The sequence below is a fragment of the Schistocerca serialis genome, chromosome 7, assembly GCF_023864345.2.
Source record: "Schistocerca serialis cubense isolate TAMUIC-IGC-003099 chromosome 7, iqSchSeri2.2, whole genome shotgun sequence".
Lineage (NCBI taxonomy): Eukaryota > Metazoa > Arthropoda > Insecta > Orthoptera > Acrididae > Schistocerca > Schistocerca serialis.
In genome coordinates, this window is record NC_064644.1 from 414,711,303 (window position 1) to 414,736,174 (window position 24,872).

General features: G+C 40.3%; 1 protein-coding gene across 1 annotated transcript; it reads right to left on the minus strand.

Annotated features, from left to right (window-relative positions):
* Positions 1 to 546: 546 nt before the first annotated feature.
* LOC126413129 (uncharacterized) lies at positions 547 to 24,185 on the minus strand. Its single transcript, XM_050083021.1, has 4 exons — positions 24,088 to 24,185; positions 20,165 to 20,275; positions 19,123 to 19,336; positions 547 to 725 (listed from the first exon to the last, which is right to left on the minus strand). Exons 1-4 carry the CDS (start codon positions 24,106 to 24,108, stop codon positions 547 to 549), a joined length of 525 nt encoding a protein of 174 aa, XP_049938978.1. The 5' UTR covers positions 24,109 to 24,185.
* Positions 24,186 to 24,872: the final 687 nt, after the last annotated feature.

Consider the following 24,872-nt stretch of genomic DNA (forward strand, 5'->3'; position numbering starts at 1 on the left):
ATTAGAATATCTTTGGCTTCCCTCTGACAACCATGCCTTCATCCTTGCTACCCTCTCTGTTTACCTTTCCCTGTTGCTTCATAACCTGGGTTGTGAGTAACTGAATCCACTTTCCCTTCTTCCCCTTTTTTCCCATCTCTCCTCCCTGATGAAGGAACAAAGTTCCGAAAGCTAGGAATGTAAATTTTCTGTTCTGTTTTGTGAATCTATCGGCTGTACTGAGCTGAGGTAAGTACTGGCCAGCCCCTCTATCTCTTTGTTAGTATTTCTTCTAGACTTTGAATCTATTAGCTAAAAGCACTCTGTTATCACATCAGACTGATACCCATTGCCAGCAGTGTTCACGAAATCATCACGGAGAGGTAAGCTGATTCTGTTACAGATTGACTCTACCTCCATCTCCGGATTTCTACATGGTGACCGAGGCTTCAGAATAAGGACATCACCTGGAACTGCTGTCACAACAAATACAGCCACAATCTACATAACACCACCTGATGCCTGGACAACAACGTGGGCAACAACTACCTGTAGACTGCCTGCAGGTTATTCTAACAGCACTCCAGCACAACCAACAGTGCTGCCAACCACCCGGGACACAGCACCCTTACTGTTACTGCCAGCTCTCCCAGCACCAGCCACAGCATCGTCAGCAGCACCATCAGCCACAGCAGCAGCTACACCATCACCAGGAGCAGCCCCAACAACGGCAGCCACAACACCAGCTACAATGTGTACACTGATACCAGTAGGGAAACATTCCATACCCTGTCATCCCACAACCTTCCTTCCACATCCAACTAAAAACTATCTCTAAAACCAACAAAAGGCCGAATACTAGTGATCATCTTCGTTTTTACTCAGCAGGTGGACCCAGATTTCTAAATCCAAAGACACTCTTAACTAATGTCTCATGCTATGTACCAGGAATGCAAATCCAGCAATTCACTCCTAGGAGAGATTCCATCACCATTAAAACTAGTGATCCTCATTCCCATTCATTCCTCCCCGAAATTATCCCATTTTAGAGCGAAAGCTACCACTACACATTCTCCACCTAAACAACACCAACCTCCATGCCAACCCCCAATATTTACAGCAGTGATCAATAAAGTTACCTAAGAGTACACAGGCAAAGATATCGAAAGTGAACTCAACTCGCAACGGGGAATAGATGTGCACAAGGCACTCCACATTCAAAGTTATAATGGACCTCGCTTCTTAGTACAAGAATTCTCATAAACACCCAATACCACTGACATACTTACCAACCATGGGGCCTTGATTTACTTCAGGAAACATCCTGTAGAAACATCTCCATCCACTACACAAGCCTATAGATGTCAGTGATGCCTTCAATACAATAACCACCTGACAGAACATTGCAGGAATTCACACACCTGTCCTCTCTGCAACCAAAACCACATTCACAAGCAAAGCCTAAACGTAAACTCCCCACCTACCTGCAGTGCCTGCGACCAACCTCACCCCCTACCTACTCTCACAAAAGCAAATGCAAATCATCTCCCCAAAAGCCTGAATTCACCATCCCCATATGCTCAGTTAATCAGCCACTCTACTCAAACAAGTCCCTCCATCTTCCACCCACCATTGCAGATATAATGCACTTCATAACATTAATCCCGCAAAATAGACATCCTTTTGAATGATTGTACATCTTACAAAAAATAACCCTTGTGACCTGCACCATCTTCTATCTCAATACCTACGTCAAAAATTCCTGAAATCGAGCCCATTTCATTTTTGATTGTCTCGAAACACTAGTCTAACCTACCCCCCCCCCCCCCCCCTCCACCCAAATTACTACTTGTTTTACAGAAAGTGGCGCAGCACACGTATAACATCCCATATCAAAATATCCGTTGCCTCTACTCCAATAAACATCTTATCCATACCCTCCAAAACAAAATCCATGACCTTCTCCGCAATGAAACCTTTCTCCAACCCTACCATTCTATGTGCATGTCTCCTTACATCCTATGTCACACTGATAATCGCAATCCTATTGCCTATGCCAGACTAGCCATCACCCATCTCCAAAATATCCCCTCTACTCCCCAACCACCCCTTTAATCGTCCAACTGAGCACCTCATCCTCACCACCTTTTTCCCAAAACTCACATTAACTCTTGCCACTATCTACATCTGCTATAACTATCCCACCCCATACAATTTAGAGACACATGTAGACAACCTTATCGCATATATAATTACACCCGACCTTAACCTTCATTTCCCACAGTCGCCAAAAAACAGCAGTGGCGTCAGTTTATCAACATCCTCAATGGCCATGATGTCCATATCCCTATCCACACGTCCTGACACAGATACTACCCACACAGTTTCTCTCCCAACCTCTTGAGGCGCACCACAGTACAAACTGTACATACAACTGGGAGTGATCACTTACCTGTCCTCCTCCAAATCTTATACTGTGTACCAAACCCAGCCTGCACCACTCCTAATCATCCATCCTGACATATCCAGGATTATTCCCATGGATACTGGAATTTATACTGTGCTCAAATTCATATCATAATCGAAAGCCATGATTCCAACATCCAGAAGCCTAAAGACATCCAAAGCGAGGCTCTCTGATGTTATTTCCCACCATATCTCACTTTGAACTCTCTACTATGATTGTCCTACTCTTCCTCCATGTGATCTTGCCCTGCTCCAAGAATCCCATCATGCATATATACAATTCCTACAAACTCATGACTGGGACATGCTCACACACTACTGACAACTCCAGCGACATGTTAATTGTTGCTTATGAGCCAAATGACGTCAACTGGCACAACATGCCCTAAATTAAATGAAACACTTATAAACTTTATGAAGTGTTGGAAAGCATTCCAAAGGCTCTGCAGAAACAACCCCATTCCAACGCATTCCATCCTACATAGAACAGATCACTTCCAGACAACCTCATCAAAGCCAGCCTCTTTGCATCCTACCTGGAAGGCATATTCACCATCCTACAAAGTCCAAACTTTGATTACACGATGGTCCCTTATGCATATGAACGTACCAAGACAATTGTCCTACCTCTCGCATCAAACTTCCAGTTCTTACACAGCACTCCACAAACAGGACTAAACACATCAATGCAAATGGAAATGAGTGTTTGGCGTCATTGGCCAGGAGGCCCCTTACGGGGCAGGTCCAGCCGCCTTGGTGCAGGTCTTATTACATTCGACACCACATTGGGCGACCTGTGCGCCAGATGGGGATGAATTGATGATGAAGACAACACAACACCCAGCTCCTGAGCGGAGAAAATCCCCCACTCAGCCGGGAATCGAACCCGGGCCCCTTAGGACAGCAGTCTGTCACGCTGACCATTCAGCTATCAGGGCAGACAACACATCAATAACAGCTGACAACGTTACACAAACACTTGCTAAAAAACGAAACATTGTGCCCGGTCATGATACAATTACCTACCACCACCTCAAGGAATCCATCCTTTTCGATATTGAATACGAATCAGTCAAAATTTCAAAAGTCCTCCTCTTCCTGTAACCTGCTATACCACTCTCACAGACCTCATCAGATCGACCTGTCAGCCTCATGTGTCTTCAGCAAAATCTTTGACATCGTTCTTACCCAATGAATCCTTCATCACCTTTCAACCCACCTACCCATTCCCAATACCTGATGTGGCTTTTGTCCCAACTATTCTATCAACAACCAGCCTCTTTACCTTACCCACCGAATCTCCTATCAACAGAATAAACAGAGGTGCGCCATATTTGTCTCCCTTGACATCCAGAAAGCCTTCCACTGGGTGTGTCATTTAGGACTGCTCGTCAAGTAGTTACAAATCTATACACTCCCAGTTAACTCTGTCCACCTTATAGCTTCCTTCCTTTATCACCATCTTACATATATCACAATTAATCACGTCTGCTCCCGCACCTTTCACTCCATTGCAGGAGTGCCTCAAGGTTCTCTCCTTCCGCCCCTTCTTTACATCTTGTATGCTGCAGACAATGCGAAACCACCACTCCAAATGTATCTACTGTAATACACTTATGACACCGCCTACCTAGCCATTCACAACGCCCTTCACCTGTCCCATGCCTCCCTCCAACACTACCTGAATCTCCTAGTCGAATGGTGTAATATGTGGAAACTTAAAAAAAAAAAAAAAAAATCCACAGGAAAAACCAAGCCACCATCTTTGGTTGCGCTACTCGGCACTCCAGTTGTCCAGGTTTCCACCTCTCCATTACAACCAACTCATCCTCTGACTACCACAGTAAAGTCTTTAGGACTAACTCTTGTCAGTAAACTAACGTGGAACGCACATCTGCTTACCATGCAACACAAAGCCCAAAATCGAATTAAACTAATAACAGGCCGCACCTGAGATCTACATCATTCTAGCATTATCCTCATCTATAAATCCCTCATCTGCCTCATTCTCACCTATGCTAATGTTGCCTGGATCTCTGTCTCACCTGAATTCTATAAGTCCCTTGACATCCAGGAAAAACATGCACTCCCTCTCGCCTTCCACATCCGCCTACCTCTGTCACCTCGCATCCTGTACCTATTCATCCACTTCCCACACTTTCTTCTCTTACTAGAGCACTTTCTGATCCAATACATTAACCACAAAACTCAGTCTCACCACCCAATCTCCCTCCCGCTAATAACCAACACAGGTAGCCTGATGCAAAAGTACATTGATATTCCACCTACCATGCACCTCGATGCCTTATGCATGCTCCCCTGCCAGAATTTTAACCAACTTCCACTCCCCAACAATGAAATCCATCCTGGAATATACACCTCTTTCCATATCTAATCACACCAAACTACCATTTTCTCCTTACTCCTTCGTCCAACTTGCTGAGTTCTAGTCACTACTTGCAGTTCTACAGAGACCCATAGTCATTGTCACCATTGCACCTTCATCATGACAATTTTTTAATGTATCACCTAGCATCACCATTACACTGTGGCATCATTCCCGTTCATCAGATACTATACCGGTATTTTAACTGTAATATAAACTCGTCAAATGAGTTCTAAAAATCATCAATATTTTCAATCTTTGTGTACTTTACAAAATCCTTGTTTATTGTTACTTGTTTTTATGTAAAACTCGTAAATATCATCTACCTATATTTTTTTACAAAATCATCTGTTACTGTCACTTTTTATATACTTTAATCACCTTTACATGTAGTTTACGTAACCTTTGCCTGAAGAGCGGCTTTTTATCCGCTGCCAGCCCGTCCCTGTTGTGGGGAATTGAAATAACAATAAAGAAAAAAATCACATTTCACCTTTTCTTTGCGTTTCCTATTTTTAGAGACTTTGTTCTCAGTAGTTGCAAATGGATTTAGACATCAAGAAATTTACTAAAATGGCATATGAAAAGTAAATATTCTCTTTTTCTTCTTCAGAATAGGCACACTACTGCCTCCTGCAGTATATGTTGAGAAACTTCCACTGAAATTTTTCTGAATTAAGCGACTTTGTAATTATATTACAAACCATTCGGTGCATATTACATGTAATACATAATATTAAGTTACTACTGTCTCTTAAATTTACTGGTCTCAAAAACTTGTTTGATGTTGAGTGCATACTGATCATGCTGTCCTATCTTTTAAAGCTGTCCAATGTTTTGTTTTCGTGTAAATCATTTTAAACTGTTAACTCACGAGGTAGTCTCTCATATGGCGCGAAAATTTTCGACCCCTCTCTCTCTCTCTCTCTCTCTCTCTCTCTCTCTCTCTCTCTCTCTCTCTCTCTCTCTCTCTCTAAGGCCATGTGGTGGAATGCTTCTATACTCCCCCTACCCTCCTTAAATTGCCAGGCCTACGATGTTTCGTTGTTGGTTGTGTTATCGCCTTCTGTCTTTATTACTGACACGTGTTCTTGATAGGTGCTGGAGTGTCTTAGACCGCACTTCGTGATTACGCATCAGTTTTCTTCAGTACGGTACCTTATAACTCAAAATGCGTTGGCACGAATGTGTCATTTTTAACTTTCCCGAGTTGGATGAAATTGTTAGCAGCTCTACATGGAGGCACCAGCAGCCCAGCCAGGCCGCCACCCGCACCGGCGCGCCACAGCGCAAGGAGTCGGCGGCCGCCCTGCAATGCCCCTGCCGCTGCATATTCCACCCGCCCTACACCCTCCCCATGTCCGACTCACTACCCTAAATGACACTGCAGCCGACGTGCTTATTACTATCGCTTTTGGAAGAACCAAGGCGCAGTATTCTAGGTTAATCTATCTGTGGAGGAAGGTGTCAGTGAGATAGATCAAGAAATAAAAGAAAAAGTCGACGATTTTACATTAGCCAGTGATCACAGTTCTGCTATCGAACAAGAGTATCATTCAGAGGAAGGACTTAGGAAAGTTGTGATGGGGGGGATCTGTCTGTTTCTTCAATGAAATACTTAATGTGTCTGTTAAAATCGAATGTATTCTTAGTGGTGATAAGAAAAATGTAGTTCCCAGCAATGAATGTCAATTTGACAGACTTTCTTGTTGTATCTATCAGGTGGAATTTTATGTGCAAATTTAAATCCTGGAATTTAGTCACGTCACGTTGAGTGAGTCTGATTACACACTGATAAAATCACACGAAACTTCATTACGAGGTGTACATGCTGTACTGAAGACGAGTGCGGCTGCATATCGGCTTTTGTTATTGTTCGAGATGCTAAACTGTGGTAGCCATTTTTGCAGACAGATTGGAGTACCTCATTATCTCAAGTGATAAATTTGGTAGCTCCGGCATCAATGTCCTAATGGCTCATCAGGTCAACATAGTTCAGGGGTGACAGAGGCCCTGTGTGCAAAACTACCAAAGGTCTAATTTTATTATTTTTTTAATGCGAAAATTTCCACCGAGTAGTAGGGTGCTACAGAGTCCACGTTAAACTTGACGCAAGTGGGGAATTACCTTCAGAAATGACCCAATTATTAAAATTAAAGACTGAAATTTCCAAAACCAAAGTATATCCTCCATGTTAGCGACCAGTTACACAAATCATATCAGTAAAATGCAAAGTGTTGTTAACATTATTAATCACAATGATAAAAGCTTAGGGCTTGACTAATTACAATGTATGTAAGAAAGTTGTCTGCCCTGACATTTGAAACATAGATGCAGAGGGCATAGCATGCCAGAGATTATTTTTCCAGGTAGTTTAATCTCTTCATCCCATTTTACTCGAAAATAGAATTGTTCAATCAACTATTCATTATGATTTGGAAAGTGCAATGAAAGTACTACTTCAAATTTAGCATGTGATGAAAGTAAGTGTCAAATGAGTACTAGTAACAAAACACTGCGTTTTACTGATATAAAGAACTATTTGAAAATATTGTCAGCTTAGTACAGTCACTTGAAACTGGTATTTTAGAAACAAGCGGTTTGGTCACCTATTTTCAGCAAAAATGCTTCACCTATAATGTACACAGAATCGAAATGGTATGTTAAATTTAGCATTAGTTGTGACTAATGATTTCCCTTATGTCTCACGCCAAAAAAGTCAGATTGTTACCAGTCGATCACCCTGGTAGGACGGAAATTAAAAATATGGCATTTCAGTCTTTGATCGCTATTTTTTTATTTTCAATGACCGGTTTCAGGCTAGCTGCCCATCTTCAGATCATATATTGCAATTACAGAGTAGCTTGTCAGTACAGAACTATCGGTTCACTGTCATAGATATGCAACTTGTCAGTACAGAACTATCGGTTCATTGTTATAGTTATGACAGTGAAGCGATAGTTCTGTACTGTATTGTAGTTACAGAGTAACTTGTCAGTACAGAAGTTATGTCATAGTTATGACAGTGAACCGATAGTTCTGCACGCACAAGTTACTCTGTAACTACAATATATGATCTGAAGATGGGCAGCTAGCCTGGAACCGGTCACTGAAAATAAAAAATACCGATCAGAGACTGAAATGCCATATTTTTATTTAAAGAACGATCGTGAAAATCCCATTAATACAATCATGTCTAGTTTTGATGAAGACAGAAATTCTCGAAAGTGTATTTGGAGGTCGGATACAACAATCCTTAATAATCTATTTTCATACTATTTCTATTTTCATACTATTTTTTTTCTTCTGCCATACGCTTTCCTCCTCCTCCAATAATATTCTGTTGTAATTTGACGCCATTCTGACCAGTGGTGTTATTTCTAAAGCTTTTTGAAAGTTTAGCTTTGATTGTAATCACCCTGTTCTTCAATTTTAACATGGACTCCATATAACGCTGCTACGTGGCGGCAATTTTCCCATTAAAAAGAATAATAAAGGACCCTTGGAAGTTTCAAACACAGTATCCCTGTCACCACAGACTGTGTTTAACTGACTGAGCCTCTGTGACATTGATTTTGTTGTTCCCAAATATATTGTTTATAAAGCTTATTGTGAGCTCCTTTTTTCCCCCAAAGTTTGCAGATTCATATTTTCGGAGAAAATAAAGACATCAGTAGCTTCCAAAACTGCAGTGAATACACCAGTTGAGGATATGACTGCTCCTTTAATTCGACTGCAAAAATGGCCAACGCAGTTTCGCGTCTCAAACGACCACGAAAATCGATACACAGCTTCTGACGTCTTCGAAACAGCGAAAAATTTGTTCAAATGTGTGTGAATTCCTAAGGGACCAAAGTGCTGACTGAGGTCATCGGTCCCAGACTTACACACTACTTAAACTAACTTAAACACACACACACACACACACACACACACACACACACACACACACACACACACACGCGCGCGCCCGAGGTAGGACTCGAACCGCCGGCAGGATGGGCCGCACAATCCCTCAGATGACGCTTCTAATCGCGAGGCGAACGGCTCGAAACAGCGTCTACACGACATAATGACGTCATGCGTGACTTAACTATATTCCGTTCATCATAAGAATAAATATGATGTGAACAAACACAAACGCTATAATTGGTCAGAAGCCGTAGCACACCTACATTGGTGTTGTTACACTCATGGAAGTAGGTCCTACTTATGTATTAGATATATTAAATTACGTTGAATGAAACTTTAAGATATTCAAATCTGTTACTAGCCATTAACGTTTGTCTTTACCACACTTTAGTTAAGTAGTTTTTGTTTCAAAAATCGTGTACAGTCACAGCCTCCGCACTGTTGTGCTCTAATTGTCCCGCTGTTAACACGCAGTGTGAAAATGGCTGAGGCTGTTTCCTGCGCCGTAGTGAAACACGCGTGTGGAACACGGTTAAAAAGTGCCGTGATATAGCTAGTCCTTAATGTTTCTCATAAATTTACAGAAATAATCGGCTTTGAAGTTTTAAGGTCCATATTAGGTACAGTTTTGATATTAGCGGACAGTGAATGGATAGCTTAATCGGCAGTGCAACAGACTGATAATTTACTGCAGGTCATGGTTAGCTGCTTCAAGTCTCCCACGAGTCATCTTCTTTTGTTCAATTTGAAATACCTACATCCCTTAATTACAAAATTTATCATTTTTATGAATAATGCAGATCTTCTTGTTTCCGATTACATACTGCACGCGAAAGTCCTGTTTTCATTTCAAATACAGACTCTTAATTATCGATATTTTATGAAAGACTGTTTATAAAGGTTGCTTAAATTAAGAAAACATAACAATTTAATTTTTAAGGCAAAAATGAAAAACCAAATACTCTTTATTTGGACTATATTCATCGTTTTATACCACAGATCTATATAAGTATCGTAGAAACATGAAAATCATTTTCGCAGCATCAAGCACACCATACAAGTGCTGTGTTTTTACATTTTCCAATGTACCATTGCAATATTAACCCAACAAACCTGACCTGGAGCCAGTTTAAGAGGTCTAGCCCCAGAAATAACGAGACTGTTAAGCTGCCAGACGTACTGGAACTAACGCATCCAGATTTTTTACTTGTAACTGTCGAACTCTGGCGGGGTATACAACGACTGATTGTAATAATACCTTAAGTGGCTTCAGTATTCAACAGTACGGTGAAATCCCTGAGGTATGCTTTTGCATCACACATAGCTCGTTCAGAAAATTATTTTGTGTTTACGTTAGGAATTTTCATACTATGTCAGGTGGGAACAAGAGCATTTTACGCATTCCATCTGGTCACCTAGGAAGTGCGCGGTAGTGCTGTAGTGCTGGAGTTTTGCCGAATTTTATTTCACTCTCTTTAAAAAATAAATGACATTCGAAGCTATATTGTTTCTTTGCTTGTATCTCTTTATGTCTGAGCTGCAACTGCTAACATCATTGTGGATTAGTTGGACCGCTGGCTGGCCAGTGCTGCCCAAGTTTAATGCGTCGGTACAGCTGTTATCCTGCACTATCTCTCAGTCTATGTCTGTGTAACACAGCATAAAATGTACCCTTATGATCGTACTTGACTGTACTGCTCACAGCTTCGCTTTCACTCCACGTGAAATGAAATCCAATGGAATTCAAGCAAACGTGGAAGAACACATAGCGTAATGTTTACATCATGTTTATGCTTGTGATGAACAGAGCATAGTCACAGTCTAATATATACAGTCGGGACACTCTCGCTGATTTTTGTTATACGCCGCGAAAACAGCGCCCTGAGTGGTGGAGAAGCCACGCTGCTGAATACAGTATTCAGTAAATGTAAACAGTATAGTAGGTAAATAGGTGGTAAATCATTGGAAGCGGTAACGACCGTAAAATACTTAGGAGTTACTATCCGGAGCGATCTGAAGTGGAATGATCACATAAAACAAATAGTGGGAAAAGCAGGCGCCAGGTTGAGATTCATAGGAAGAATTCTAAGAAAATGTGACTCATCGACGAAAGAAGTAGCTTACAAAACGCTTGTTCGTCCGATTCTTGAGTATTGCTCATCAGTATGGGACCCTTACCAGGTTGGATTAATAGAAGAGATAGACATGATCCAGCGAAAAGCAGCGCGATTCGTCATGGGGACATTTAGTCAGCGCGAGAGCGTTACGGAGATGCTGAACAAGCTCCAGTGGCGGACACTTCAAGAAAGGCGTTACGCAATACGGAGAGGTTTATTATCGAAATTACGAGAGAGCACATTCCGGGAAGAGATGGGCAACATATTACTACCGCCCACATATATCTCGCGTAATGATCACAACGAAAATATCCGAGAAATTAGAGCAAATACGGAGACTTACAAGCAGTCGTTCTTCCCACGCACAATTCGTGAATGGAACAGGGAAGGGGGGATCAGATAGTGCTACAATAAGTACCCTCCGCCACACACCGTAAGGTGGCTCGCGGAGTATAGATGTAGATGTAGATGTATCGTTTATATTCATTTTTAACATGGGTTTTACGAAAGGCAGCGTATGTAGCGCAGTCAATTGCAGTAATAATAGGAAGAAGACACCACATTTGTCATTCTTCAGGTTTCCAAAGGACCCTTAGAGCGCTCTTTATTTACGATTTTTTTCTAAACTGTATTGAATTACTGAAATGGTTTCCTTTTTTAGGAGCAAGAAATGGTTAATAAATAGTAGGAGACAGGACCTGCTGCAAAAAGATGTCCTTTATTTGCACAATAACGTGAAGTTTTGTGCGTTACATTTCAAGTCAAGCCAGTTCTTGAGTGCGTAAAAGAAGACATTGGTATGGAATGCACTTCCTACGTTATTTGACGTGCCGAAGAAGCCACAACTAGTGACGATGAAGAGAAAATTGCCATACAAACGTGAAAGTGTTACTGCAAAAACAATAAAAGTGTCTCCCGACACAGAAGAAACTGCTACCACAAGTGTTCCTACACGAGAGACATATATAAAATCATTAACAACGGAATCTGCAACACAGACATCTTTTGAAGATGAAATGCTTAGATTAAGTGAAATTAGTCGCGTGTTGGAAAATCGTGTGAAATGTAAAAACGTGCAAATCATTAGACTTCGTGCAAAATTACTACGTGACAAGAAAAGTGCCCATCATTAGAATAAACTGCAACCACAACGTCACAGGACACAAGTACAAAAGGACAAGCTCATTTTAAAAAGTATTGGTTCCAAGTATTTGAAAAAAGATGCTCTCGATTTATTGATAAACTAAATCAGTATACCATTGAATGGAAAACGTGGTGCGAGATGGAAAGATGAAACTAAATTATTTGCATTTAATTTGTTGTATTATAGTACTCAGGCGTACAGTTTTTTATCACACTGTTTTAGCCTTCCATCAGTACGTACCTTACAAAGGTATGTAGAAGATATACAATTAAATTGTGGGATAAATAATAATATATTTCATCTTTTAAAGCAGAAATTGCAACAGTTACCAGAAACTGATATAATTGTTAATTTGTCTATGGACGAGATGTCACTAATGGAAAATTTGATATATGACGGCTCTATGGATCGTGTTATTGGATTTGAAGACATAGGTTTCATATGTACATCTGTGGTTGCCAATACTGCATTAGTTATAATGATTAACGGCGTCTTCTCAAATTTTAAACAGCCATTAGGAGCCAGTAGGAGCCACACATCTGATTCGCATATTTCTTGAAGTTGTCAAAAAACTCACAGAGATTGGTTTGGTTGTAAAAACATGAGTGACTGACCAAGGCTCGAATTTTGTGGAGTGGAGGCACAGACTGGGTATCACACCAGTTAATCCATGCTTAGTACATGAAGGCTTTAAGATCTACTTTTTTTATGACACCCCACACTTGATAAAAAGCATATGTAATAATTTATTCAGGTATAACATTCTCCACACAACAGATGAAGGATGGATTGGCACTGCTTCATGGAAGGACATTTGTCAGTTGTACTCGAGTGATTGTGAAAGGAAGTTTAAGTTGGCCCCCAAGCTCACTAAAAGAGCTGTCCAACTGTCAGCATTTTCGAAAATTAAGGTAAACACTGCAATTCGTGTGTTGAGTCATACAGTAGCAGCAGGCATTGAGAGACTTGTTACTTGTGACACTATATCATCATCTGCTACTGCTACTGCAGATTTTTGCCAAAACGTAAAAGATATTTTCGACATATTTAATGCATATAGTGTTAAAGGGGCTGTATCCTTAAGGAACTGCATTACAAGTGCCTCAAGACATTTGGAAATATTAAAGACTCTGAAGCCATGGATACAGTCATGGAAATTTGTAGATGTTGATGGGAAAGATTTTTCATCTAGGACTACGTGTGTTAAAGGACTTCTGGGTAACACAAGCGCTTTGAACATGTTTGTTGATGATGATTTGGATGGAACCAAGTTGTATTTATTAACACGCAAAATTAATCAAGATCCACTGGAAAACGTTTTCCCAGTCATAAGGCATAAAGGTGGTTTTTGTAGCAACCCATCACCACGACAGTTTTGTGCTGCATTCAATAATTGTGCTTTAAGCAAATTAATGAACACACACAGTGTAGCTACCTCCAATTGTGAAAAGATCAACTGGGGGTCAGACAATAGTGGATATGAAAGCAGCGCCCAAATTACTTGTTTCACCACTGTTGGACATCAGTGACACGAGTTCGGTGATCAGACTACCAAATGTGGAAGTCCAAACAGACCTTGGAGAGGCAAACTGTGTGAGATACGTTTTTGGTTATGTATTAAAGAAACTGCTTACAGTTCATGGCTGACATAAATGTAGGACAGTACTTGTAGATGGCAGCCAACACTTAGATGCAAATGACAAAGTTTATTGTCATTTTAAAAGTTATGAAGGCAACTTTGGAAGCCTATTTATTTGTACGGAAGATGTCAAAGAATTATTAACTCATTGTGAGACTAAGATGACTTCTATTTTCGATGAATATGCTCACATAAGTAATTCTGATGCTTTCTTTGTGAACATGTTGATGGACATCCCCAATTTTCCACCTGGGTGCTGTGCTGAAACCAAGCTGCTGTTAATGAGACTGTTTGAGAAAGTGAGGCTCTTTTACATTATTAAATTCAGGAATCAAGACTTAGTCTATAGGAGCAAGAGAAGAAATAGAAAAGTGATGAAGCTGACTCATTTGGGTTGCTAAAGTGTTAGGACTGACTCATTCATTTAATTTTATTTTCGTTAAATGTATCAATGGGATATAATAAAGTTTTAAAACAGTCATGCTTTTTATTGAGATAACCTGATGTAGAAAGAATAAGATGGAAATTATATTTTTGGAAGTGGGCTTCCTGCAAAGCAGAACGTAATGAAAAGTGATGTGTCACTTCATTTTTACACAAGGAAGAGAATCTATATACTTCATATGTGGGAGATACAGTGTGTACTCTCTTACTGTCAGTGGAATAAGTGAGATTGTATGCTACTTCTTAATTATTTCTTCAAGAATATGTTACAGCTTATGTCATTTCATTCAGTAGTTCATGCTCTGTTTACTTATATTTCACGATCATTTATGTCTCTCGCTGTTTTCCTAACACTTGTGACACAAAAATATACTAACTATTTTGTAAATTACGTACAAAACGAATTAAAAACAAACATTATTTTTACGTCGCATCTGCCGTCAGAGGAAGGCGAGCTTTCTGGCCGCTAGGGGAGCTAGTGTCACTTGAACTGTCAAATGGTAACAACTTTCACAGCAGCGAGTGTCGCGACTGTATATATTAAACTTTGGTACAATGTGATATAAGACTCACTCCGTGACATCACGGCACCCAAGGCCGACGAAACGGCACTTGTCAACATTTCATCAGAAGAAAATTTTGATGGCTGACACTACCTGTCCGTTGCTGATCACTTGATCTCCAATCTCATTTTCCCTCGAAATACGGTTATGTGCAGATCTTCATATTCCATTTTGTCATCATCGATATCAGTTGTCTGTTATTTTTGTTATTTGTTATAAATTGTTTTGTTTCATTATTTCTTGTGTAAAAATTTATAATTTCATAATAAATGACCAAAGATTAACTACGGCAGTGAGGCAGCAGTATGAACAGTATGACCTACGTGTACTAAATTACTTGCCGTCTACTACATTTGTAAAATGAATTTTTATACATATCGGTATCATATTTAATATTTTACAGTGAATGGGATTACAAAATGGCTGCAACGTGAAGTGAAAAAAGTACTGTGAGTAGAATCACATTCATTAGTAATTGTAATTTATTTGTATGTTGTCAGGCACATGTAATGTTTTGTAAAGAAATAGACTGAAACCTTCAGACACTGCAACTGTAGCAAAATGCTTTTTTTTTGTGAAGTATACATCAAGTGAAGTTGTTTGTTTACATATGTGTTTGTGGCAGGCTTATTTATTTTCAAGTAGTTCCCTTGATTGCATGTGAAACAGTTTTTCAAGCATCAAGATATACAGAAAACCTATAAATCTTGAAGGAAAAGGTACTGAGGGAGATACGAATATTGCACAAAAATTTGCACTGAACTGGCAACTAAACTTAACCCTAAATAAACCAGTTTTTCCCAGGATTCGATGGCAACTCTTAACACTGCGTTTCTTTTCGTGATCCTGGGTGTAATTTGAAGTAACAAATGAAAAAAAACTGCTTCTTTGACTTTCTAAGATTTTTATAAAATGCAGATTCTTCTTTGTCGAGCTCTTTGTATGATAGTGCATGGAATACGATTTCTGTGCGACATAATGACGTTTTCCAGACCCACACTCTTTTGTTGCATTGTTTTGCACTTGTCAAATGTGTGTGAAATCTTATGGGACTTAACTGCTAAGGTAATCAGTCCCTAAGCTTACACAGTACTTAACCTAAATTATCCTAAAGACGAACACACACACCCATGCCCGAGGGAGGACTCGAACCTCCGCTGGGACCAGCCGCACAGTCCATGACTGCAGCACCTGAGACCGCTCGGCTAGTCCCGCGCGGCTTGCACTTGTCTTCCTTGTCTAATATAAAAGCTATCCCTGCAAGTTGCAAACCATTTGACTATATGAGACACATTATCAGATAGCATACTAAGCTTCTGCATAATTACGGCGGGGAGAGCAATTGCGAACGCTGAGGATCTAGTTACATTCCGGGCTGCAGCTGTGGGATCGTCAGAGTCTATATAAGCTACTGCGTTGTGTATATATACTTCACGAATAAAAACAATTGACAGTCATCTCGTGAAGATCTCAGTGCCTATGAGAAAACATTTAAGAGCAACCATGTGAGTTGAGATCACACAACTTGACATGCCGGGATGTGATGGACAGTGCTAAAATACCTTGACACAATGGTGCTGTAACCATCAGCGTGAATTTGCTTTTACAAGGCACAGCACCAGAACCTCATTCATTCAAGTGTAGAACTAGTGATTCCGGCTAGTTTACACCAACCAATTACATGATATACCTTCCGCCTATTTCTGCTCTGGCGACCTAAGTGTACATATTCGAAAGTCTTCTTTTTTTATATCATACTGGTACAAGAAAATTGTTATCAACGTTTACTTTCATTTCACACCATATGAGACATGGAGGACACTGTTATTTATGCTGAACTGCTGTGACAGTGGCCTCTTCAGGCGTTAGAAGGACAGGACAGCGAAATAAATCCAGAGACAGGAATTTGTGCGACCTTGGCTGCAAAGAAGGGGTAAAGGCAGTGACATATACTTCCTGCTAATAAAGGAGTTGAGGCCTGAAGAACTTCTGGAATTTAAAAATTTCGTCAGGATGGATGTGTCATTTTTTGACAAGCTACTGTCCATGGTGCAGACAGCATTCACGCACATGACACTGTGTGAGGGAAGCTATTTCATCTAGCTGGAGATAGAAATCAGACATTTTATGTATGTGTTTTATGACTGGACCATCACGTCACAGACAAACTACATTATGTCCTATTGTGTTTCAAGCTGGTTGTCACTCTTCTACTCCTGGCAACTGGAGAACCCTTTATGAGACTAGCTTTCAACCATAGAATTTCACAACAAAGCATTTAAAAAGCTGTTGTGCAAGTTTGTGATGAAATTTGCAACATACTGAAAGACAGTTACTTGAAGGTGAACTAATGTTATTTTTGGAGTGTCAGTGCCTACTGGTGGCAGTGAGGCACTAATTTTGGTCAAATTGTTAACAGGCCACGACAACAGAAGCACAATGGAATCGAATTTCGAAAGAATTTTATAAGCTGTAGCAGTTTTCAAACCATATTGATAAACCACAGCCGGCCGCTGTGGCCGAGCGGTTCTAGGCACTTCCGTCTGGAACCGCGAGATCGCTACGGTTGCAGGTTTTCAAGAAGAGGCATGTAGTTCAAAATATGTTTGATATTTGGGCCAATTGATTCAGGATTCTCCTTAGTACCATATTCCTTCCTGTGGAAAAAATGAAACTGATCATCCACATTTTGTGCATATTTCACAGTTATTTAATTGATAAAGCAGGTAGAAATTATCTGGCTAGAGCTGATGCTGAAGACACAGCCTTGTGCACCATAGTGAATGGTTCTTGACAAGGTGACAAGGTGAGAAGAAGGGCAGAAACAGAACATTGTTATATGCCAGAGAAGTGCACGAGAAATTCTATGAATATTTTAACTCTATAGGGTATGTACCTTCGCAGTGGGAAACTACACTCCTGGAAATTGAAATAAGAACACCGTGAATTCATTGTCCCAGGAAGGGGAAACTTTATTGACACATTCCTGGGGTCAGATACATCACATGATCACACTGACAGAACCACAGGCACATAGACACAGGCAACAGAGCATGCACAATGTCGGCACTAGTACAGTGTATATCCACCTTTCGCAGCAATGCAGGCTGCTATTCTCCCATGGAGACGATCGTAGAGATGCTGGATGTAGTCCTGTGGAACGGCTTGCCATGCCATTTCCACCTGGCGCCTCAGTTGGACCAGCGTTCGTGCTGGACGTGCAGACCGCGTGAGACGACGCTTCATCCAGTCCCAAACATGCTCAATGGGGGACAGATCCGGAGATCTTGCTGGCCAGGGTAGTTGACTTACACCTTCTAGAGCACGTTGGGTGGCACGGGATACATGCGGACGTGCATTGTCCTGTTGGAACAGCAAGTTCCCTCGCCGGTCTAGGAATGGTAGAACGATGGGTTCGATGACACTATTCAGTGTCCCCTCGACGATCACCAGTGGTGTACGGCCAGTGTAGGAGATCGCTCCCCACACCATGATGCCGGGTGTTGGCCCTGTGTGCCTTGGTCGTATGCAGTCCTGATTGTGGCGCTCACCTGCACGGCGCCAAACACGCATACGACCATCATTGGCACCAAGACAGAAGCGACTCTCATCGCTGAAGACGACACGTCTCCATTCGTCCCTCCATTCACGCCTGTCGCGACACCACTGGAGGCGGGCTGCACGATGTTGGGGCGTGAGCGGAAGACGGCCTAACGGTGTGCGGGACCGTAGCCCAGCTTCATGGAGACGGTTGCGAATGGTCCTCGCCGATACCCCAGGAGCAACAGTGTCCCTAATTTGCTGGGAAGTGGCGGTGCGGTCCCCTACGGCACTGCGTAGGATCCTACGGTCTTGGCGTGCATCCGTGCGTCGCTGCGGTCCAGTCCCAGGTCGACGGGCACGTGCACCTTCCGCCGACCACTGGCGACAACATCGATGTACTGTGGAGATCTCACGCCCCACGTGTTGAGCAATTCGGCGGTACGTCCACCCGGCCTCCCGCATGCCCACTATATGCCCTCGCTCAAAGTCCGTCAACTGCACATACGGTTCACGTCCACGCTGTCGTGGCATGCTACCAGTGTTAAAGACTGCGATGGAGCTCCGTATGCCACGGCAAACTGGCTGACACTGACGGCGGCGGTGCACAAATGCTGCGCAGCTAGCGCCATTCGACGGCCAACACCGCGGTTCCTGGTGTGTCCGCTGTGCCGTGCGTGTGATCATTGCTTGTACAGCCCTCTCGCAGTGTCCGGAGCAAGTATGCTGGGTCTGACACACCGGTGTCAATGTGTTCTTTTTTCCATTTCCAGGAGTGTATAAGGAAGCACAATATTTAATTTTCAATCTTTATTTCAATATTATTGCTCAATATCTTTTTAAATAGCACCCACGACGGCGTTCATGACGATTCACTTCGTTTCTGCTTTTATTTTTCTATTGTTAATTTCCTTCGACTCAGGTACACATACTGTCCCAACTTCCCAACTTATCATTTTCATTGCTGCTATTCAATGCTTCTTCCATGTCCTGCAGCACTACCAATGTACTATTTGCCAGGGCATTGTCATTCTCTTTCTTCTGCTTCTTTGAATTGGCATAGTGTCCCAGTTTAGATATTTCTCGTGATAACCGAGGGGTGGAGAGGGAACTATCATCATCTACACACCCCACTGTAAATGTACCCTGTGAACATTAGAAAAAGAGACAGAAATTCATGAAATGTCAGACTATAAAAATTTTATAACATTAAAATTAAAATGATTGTGCCAACTACAGTAAACTGTATAAAATTATATATGTACAATATTGATTGTGTAAATAACATGCATGAAACTTGAATGTTGGAACCACTATCTTGCTGCGATAAATATGTGTAGTCATATGGAAATGTCAGTGTTGAAACTCTTTCTTATTGAAACTTCCTGGCAGATTAATACTGTGTGCTGGACCGAGACTCGAACTCGAGACCTTTGCCTTTCGTGGGCAAGGGCACTACCATCTGAGCTACCCAAGCATTACTCACTCCACGTCCTCACAGCTTTACTTCTGCCAGTACCTCGTCTCCTACCTTCCACAGTTTACAGAAGCTCTCCTGCGAACCTTGTAGAACTAGCAATCCTGAAAGAAAGCATATTGTGGAGCCATGGCTTAGTCACAGTCTAGGGGATGTTTCCAGAAGGAAGTTTCATATCAGCACACACTCTGCTGCAGAGTGAAAATCTCATTCTCTTTCTTATTGTCTGAACATATTCATTGTTAACAAAACGACAGGAATTTGTGTATGTGGTTGGTTCAAATGGCTCTGAGCACTATGGGACTCAACTGCTGAGGTCATTAGTCCCCTAGAACTTAGAACTAGTTAAACCTAACTAACCTAAGGACATCACAAACATCCATGCCCGAGGCAGGATTCGAACCTGCGACCGTAGCGGTCTTGCGGTTCTAGACTGCAGCGCCTTTAACCGCAAGGCCACTTCGGCTGTGTATGTGGAACAGTGTTTATGTACTTACATCAATGCTGTATTCCATGGCATTCAGTTTCATAAGAATTTTCTCCTTGACATTCTCAGAGTTGTCAGTCTCACCAGCTATGTTTTTTGATGATGATGCTGATGGTGAAATCTAAAACTACATGTAATTCAGTAAACGATCGTTATTTAATCAAATGTGTACACAAACGCCAAAGAGATGGTATTACTTTTTACTAATAACAACTACATTATATGAGTTTCAATAGTGATCATTGGGTATAATATGTCAGTGGAGGAGATGCACATTACATAAAAATAAATTACTCAAAAGTCCCTATTAAAGCTCATTCATATTATCTGTTCTGAAACTGGTACAGGAGCGTCTAGACAAACTAGTGCACATAGTGATGTACTTGATTTATCAAAAAGTCTAGTAGCTCCTTCTTTACGACAGATCATAAAGAAGTTCTCCTAGGTACACTGCTCTGCTGTACATGCATTTTGGCTGTTTTAAGAGAATTTCATTTATTGCTACCAGTGTGCCTGCATTAAAGGTTCCATTACTGTACATTTGATATGTGAATGTCTTCAGATACACAAACAGCTTGAAGAGCACACACAAAGAGAAAGGATAGAATTTGAAAGCACTAGCAAATAATTCACATTGGTCAACAACTTCTGCACTAGATGCACATGACATAATTCTGTGAAGTTTATTTATACTAACAGAAATTAATTGTGGATGTCACTCTACATTCATACAACAGGATAAGCTACTTTACATAATGCAGAAGTGTGCGATGAGTGGGTGACAAAAATTAATACGACAGAGGATGGGATATTTGTCAGTGGTTTCCTTGGAGTGATGTGTTCTTGTAAAAATGCCTTACACCTGAGTCATTCTGCTATGTTTCCTTCATCTGTTTCAGTACTGTGGAATAAAGTGGACATAGAGACGTCAAACGCATTTTGCAGTACTTGTTCGTTTCATCTGGCACAACCACTCTCACTTTTGTATCAATTCGATCAATACTTTCCTTTATGGCATACTGAAATAACACAGAAGATGCAACTGAACCCACCATGTGTCTTACTTTCAGCTATTAACGTGAAATATACCCCTATAGAAAGTAAAATTATTTATGCATTACATTAAAACGTATAAACTCGGAATTAAATATTTGCAGATGTACCTTGTAATGGAAAGAAAATATCTGTAGAATCATATAGACACCTTACTTTCCTGTATTTCTCTATGAGCACTTTGAGGCTTTCTCTATTCCACTCCATTTCTGCAATAAGAAGCTGTCATTAGATATAGAGTTTCTTTCAATGGCAATCCAATAAAGAGAAACTTATTATGTGTCAGTGACGTGATTGTAAAATATTACTCACTAACAATATGCAGCATTTTGTGTGCATCATTCTAAAGTGTCCTCAACTGCCCACCTATTTTGTCTGCTGGAGGAAACAATAACAATCAGAAAGCCCGATGGAAGTGGTAATGTCCTCTATTGTGCATGTGCTGTTACATGGCAAAATAGAACTGTGGCTATTTCTATCCAATGGATAAACTGTCTGCTAAAATCGTAGCTTCACCTGTTCTGCTGCTAGGTGGCAGACTGGCTGCACCTGAGTTGTATATGTTAGATGTAAGGGTTTAAGACCTTGACTTGCATCATTACTGCATAGCTGCCAACCTTGAGAAGTGGCTGTCAATAATCACACAGCAACATGAAAGGGAGTGTGGGTTTTTGGGCTCTCCCATGGAAAATAATTTGGGAGGGGGGGGGGGGGGAGGACCAGCTTAGAGTTTAATGTCTCACCGACATCGAGATCATTTATTTAGAGATGGCGCCAAAGCTCAAATTGTGTCAAAGATGGGGAAGGAAATCGGCCATACCCTTTCAAAGAGTCAACCCCGGCTTATGCCTGGAGCGAATATATTAAAAATTAGAATTGTGTTTTAGGCCTTTAAGCACTGTATTTCAGAGACTTTTTGGCCCTAAATAAAGATGATTTTCTAGCAATTAAGACAACTGTAAATGAAAACTCAGGTTAAGTGGAAAGAGCCAAAAATTAGTTTAGTAAACATAAAGGTGTTTTGGAAACATTTTTGTAAATTACAAATACTGCAAAATCGGTATACATATGGCTCTCAAATTATTAATTAAAAGGAAAGTAAGACATATAAACAAAATATATTTACATCATTAAATCAGAGGCCTGTCTTCAGCATTTGTCACAAAATTATTTACAACTCTTTCTCACCCACTGCCTCATCTTCCTGGATCTGCCTCTACTTGTATAATACACAATCTTCATCATAATCTTGTTGCACTATTTACCGCCTGAATCTGAACCTTTGAAAAACTATTTTGGTAACATGTTCTTCCTGACGGTAAATGATTCATTTTACGGATGATCAAAGCTCGCAAGGTTTTTGTATTCATACTAGAGCGAAATTCAGAATGTTTTTCCTAACAATACTAAAACCTCTCTCACAGACGTCATTACAATGAGGAATAAGCAGTAATGCATGAATTAGCTTGCTCAGGGATGGGTACTTTTTAATGCACAATGCTTCACACATAGCAGATATTTTGTTCCAAGCAATACCAGCTGTCTTTTCCTTCACCATCCCAAAGTCACAGTCTTGTACCTTGAAAGCTCCCATTCTAATCTCAGAACATCAGGAAATAGTACATTCAGCTTTATAGCTGACAACAAAGATTTTCTTTTCCTAAATCCAATATCTATAACTTCTAAGTCTCTTAAGAAGTCATCATGTAGTGGAAATTTTTCTGTGATGTAACTACGTGAGTTGATGAAAAATTTCCTGACATCTTTATAAAATTTTGTAACTACAGATTTTTCAAGCTTTGATATGCCAAATATAGCTTCTAGTGTGTACATTAATAACAATATCTTCATCCCCTTTGCGATATTAATTATTCTGAAATTTCAACTCCAGCAGACTACCAGAAGGAGGCACTGCAGAAGGATTGTTATATCTCACAATCAAACTTGTAAAAAAGTTATTTAGGATGGTATGAGCTCCGTGAATTACTTGCTCTTCTTTCTGAAGGTATATATTTTCTTTGGTAAATAATGAAAGAGTGTTATGAAAGAAAAGAAGATACACCTTAGTTATTGGATCATTTAGAATACGCTGCACTCTAAATAAGTGAGAGTTGTGTACATTTTATGAAGCTTCCTCATTAAAAAAAATTACATGAAGTTCCTACAGTTCAGGTGTTCTTCCTATTGATTGGAGTAGAGAGAGGCACCTTGCACAAACATACTTCAGTATTTTCGAACTCTTTTGGAGGAAGTAGAAAATATCCATTACAAATTCCTTGGCATCAAAATATTTTACGCTTTTTGTACCTTTTGTGTAGCTAAATGAAGCAGATGGCACAAAAAAGATCGAATTCTTATGTGTGATTCAATTTTCTTCAAAAAGGCAGCAACTCCTTTTATATGTCCAACCATTGTATTTGCATTATCACATGCAACTCAAATGCAATTTTTCCAGGGAATTCCTTTTCTTATCAGATCACCACTCAAGAGACTGAAAATTCCTTCACCAGCATTTACACTTTGTTCCATCAAGGATAGTATTGCGGTGCACATCTTTCCCTGTTTAATATCAAATTAAGTAACAACAATTGGATGTAGTTTCACGTCTTTAATATCTGTGCTACCATCAATTGCAAAAGAAATTTTTTTTAAGTATTATACTCTATCAGTCTGTGTTTCAGAAGACAAAGAATTTATAAATGAAGTTGTTTTAGTTCTTTCACAATTGTATTTTTTAGTAATCTGAGAATCAAGAAACATTTTTTTAAACACCTGTAAAGTTTGATCTTCACAGAGAAATTGACAGGCCCTGTTAAATAACAAATCAACTAAAAAGCATTTCAGGGTTGGTGACAGAGTCTTAATCATCAGGTTTTATACCAAATGATGATAATGATGCATTTGAAGACTTGAGGTTTGTTAGGTCTACACGTACGTTAGACAGAACATGTCAAAGCAGTCATCACGACCAGCATGCTTGGGCCAACTGAAGAATGGGACACAATGATGTCATAGTTTACTCAGAGATATTAATGTCTTTATCTTTGAGCCATAGATAACAGTTCGGTTGTCTTCTGTGGCGAGGTGTCATCATTGTAAACTGAAATAAATGAGTGTGTTTTTAAAAGTCAGGGATGGACAGTGTGTACGATTTTTATCCCTCATATTAATTTAAATCATTTGGTCATTCCCATTCATTCGGTACTAATGCTCATTCTCAGTGAATTTAAGATATTTTGGAAGACTTATTTTTCATTCTGGTTGATTTCTACTTTTCAATTTCGTTTGTGGGTATAACTTTATCTATTCATGTGAATATGGAAGACTTGAAGCAGAGTTTGTCAACTGCAGTACAAAACACAAATTTTTCAGTTGTTGCTTTTTTTCACTTTCGCTAGCACTAGAATTACTACGATATTTTTCTGTTGATACTACTACTGTCAAAGGCGAAATATCGACAAACGAAATATTTGTATCCCATACTTCAATTGAGCGCCAAGGAAACTGGTACAGGAATGCTTATTCAAATTCAGAAATATGTAAATAAGCAGAATACGGCACTGTGGTCGGCAACGCCTATATAAGACAACAAGTGTCTGGCGCAGTTATTTGATTGGTTACTGCTGCAACAATGGCAGGTTATCAAGATTTAAGTGAGTTTGAAT